Consider the following 2,850-nt stretch of genomic DNA (forward strand, 5'->3'; position numbering starts at 1 on the left):
ACCACTGCACTCAAACTGAGACAACACAGCCAGACCCTGTCTGTAAAAAACCTTTTTTCACAGAAGATCTAACTGAGGAGAAGGCATCACTTATGGGAAGGTCTGAATGAATAATGTTTCTCTAAGTTTTACTTTTGTTCTTTATTGTTTATCTTCAGATGAAAAAGAATTGACCAAACAAAAAAAGGAAATATTTTTTCGTCTAGGAAATGAATTAATGTTGTAACATTCTCTTCCTCACTATAGATGGTTTTTAAAAAATTTTTTTGATTTCTGGCTAATTTATTTTTCAAAATGGAAATTATATTCTACAGATTACTGAGAGAGCTTAGTATCTCTCATATTGAAATGCCAAAGGAATTTGCCAGTGATTTATGTGTATGTAAATTGAACTGGGTATGCTTAGTAAAATCTGGCATGATGCTAACTAATTGCAATGAGAATAAGATATAATTGATTAACCCCACTGGCTGCTCTGAAAAGCCATCTTTGCATCGTACCTCGTCCGCCGCCTTGCTCGCCGCAGCCGCCTCCGGCGCAAGCCTCCTCCGCCGCCGCGGACTCCGGCAGCTTTATCGCCAGAGTCCCTGAACTCTCGCTTTCTTTTTAATCCCCTGCATCGGATCACCGGCATGCCCCACCATGTCCGACGCAGCCGTAGACACCAGCTCCGAAATCACCACCAAGAACTTAACGGAGAAGAAGGAAGTTGTGGAAGAGGCGGAAAATGGAAGAGACGCCCCAGCTAACGGGAATGCTAATAAGGAAAATGGGGAGCAGGAGGCTGACAATGAGGTAGATGAAGAAGAGGAAGAAGGTGGGGAGGAAGAGGAGAAGGAAGAAGAAGGTGATGGTGAGGAAAAGGATGGAGATGAAGATGAGGAAGCTGAGTCAGCTACGGGCAAGCGGGCAGCTGAAGATGATGAGGATGACGATGCCGATACCAAAAAGCAGAAGACCGACGAAGATGACTAGACAGCAAAAAAGGAAAAGTTAAACTAAAAAAAAAAGGCCGCCATGACCTATTCACCCTCCACTTCCCGTCTCAGAATCTAAACGTGGTCACCTTCGAGTAGAGAGGCCCACCCGCCCACCGTGGGCAGTGCCACCCGCAGATGACACGCGCTCTCCACCACCCAACCCAAACCATGAGAATTTGCAACAGGGGAGGAAAAAAGAACCAAAACTTCCAAGGCCCTGCTTTTTTTCTTAAAAGTATTTTTAAAAGGAAATTTGTTTGTATTTTTTATTTACATTTTATATTTTTGTACGGATTGTTAGGGTCAGCCATTTTTTTTTTTTTTTTTTTTTTTTTTTGAGACGGAGGGAGTCTCTCCCTGTTGCCCAGGCTGGAGTGCAGTGGCGCAATCTCGGCTCACTGCGAGCTCCGCCTCCCGGGTTCACGCCATTCTCCTGCCTCAGCCTCTCCGAGCAGCTGGAACTACAGGCGCCCGCCACCATGCCCAGCTAATTTTTTGTATTTTTAGTAGAGACGGGGTTTCACTGTGGTCTCGATCTCCTGACCTCGTGATCCACCCGCCTCGGCCTCCCAAAGTGCTGGGATTACAAGTGTGAGCCACTGCGCCCGGCGGGTCAGCCATTTTTAATGATCTCAGATGACCAAACCAGCCTTCAGAGCGTGTTCTCTGTCCTACTTCTGACTTTACTTGTGGTGTGACCGTGTTCATTATAATCTCAAAGGAGAAAAAAAACCTTGTAAAAAAAAAGCAAAAATGACAACAGAAAAACAATCTTATTCCGAGCATTCCAGTAACTTTTTTGTGTATGTACTTAGCTGTACTATAAGTAGTTGGTTGGTATGAGATGGTTAAAAAGGACAAAGATAAAAGGTTTCTTTTTTTCCTTTTTTGTCTATGAAGTTGCTGTTTATTTTTTTGGCCTGTTTGATGTATGTGTGAAACAATGTTGTCCAACAATAAACAGGAATTTTATTTTGCTGAGTTGTTCTAAAAAAAAAAAGATATAATTGATTAAAATACTGACATCAAATCTGGGTTGCCATGTGCTCTACATAAAAAGAGGCACCTGAACTCATGCAATGCAGCATCATTGATCAGAGATTGATTTATAGCATGTGCTTTCCAAAATCAGTAGAAATATAAAATATTATAACGTAGAGGTTTTATTACAGACATGGAAAGTAAGACCCAGTAGGTTCCTTAGATGGTCAAAGGCGATTTTTTTAAATTCAAAAACAAGAATAATCAATTAAAGATGAGACATCACTGCACATTTCTATTGAAAATGTGAACCATGGAGCCAGTCAGGAGTGCCTGAAGTTTGAAATGCTGATTATGTCCCACCTGATATACATGGAGACCCTAATTCTACCTCTGCATGCAACCCCTCATGCACACCTTATTCAGGATGAAGAACATAAGATCCTTATTTAATACTAGTGTTTAAAATTTTATAATTAAAACAAGGACCCATTAATGAGATCATTTTAGTCTTCCTTATATTCCCTGCATGTCTTTAGAGTTGCAGACAGGCTACATTAAATTTCTCTTCACAAAAATAAAGGAAAGATACTATCAGCATATCTTGCTCAATTAATGGCAATTTCATTCACATGATTTTTTAGGGAAAAAAACTGTTCTGTTATACTGATGATCACTTATTTGTAATTGGAATCTACTTTCCTTCATTCATCAAACTCTACAGTATTGAAAATAACAAATAACCCCCCAAAATTTGAACAAACAACAAGCACAGTCAGAAATAGGAAAACCCTTGTTTTTTAAGTAATTTGGGAAAGTTATACTCTTGGATTTCTAGTTAGAAATCTCAAGGCATGTTTTCACCTATTTGGAAACTCATTGGCTCCAA

At 40.3% G+C, this 2,850-nt stretch overlaps 1 protein-coding gene across 1 annotated transcript; it reads left to right on the forward strand.

The window, feature by feature from the left end:
- Positions 1–642: 642 nt before the first annotated feature.
- Positions 643–1,171, forward strand: LOC100579853 (prothymosin alpha-like). The gene has a single exon (XM_030795251.1). The coding sequence runs from the start codon at positions 643–645 to the stop codon at positions 973–975; it is 333 nt and encodes a 110-aa protein (XP_030651111.1). The 3' UTR covers positions 976–1,171.
- Positions 1,172–2,850: the final 1,679 nt, after the last annotated feature.

Source organism: Nomascus leucogenys, chromosome 16, assembly GCF_006542625.1.
Source record: "Nomascus leucogenys isolate Asia chromosome 16, Asia_NLE_v1, whole genome shotgun sequence".
NCBI lineage: Eukaryota > Metazoa > Chordata > Mammalia > Primates > Hylobatidae > Nomascus > Nomascus leucogenys.

Coding starts and splice junctions, on each gene's coding strand:
- LOC100579853 (XM_030795251.1), top strand. CDS start 643: ATGTCCGACGCAGCCGTAGACACCAGCTCCGAAATCACCACCAAGAAC.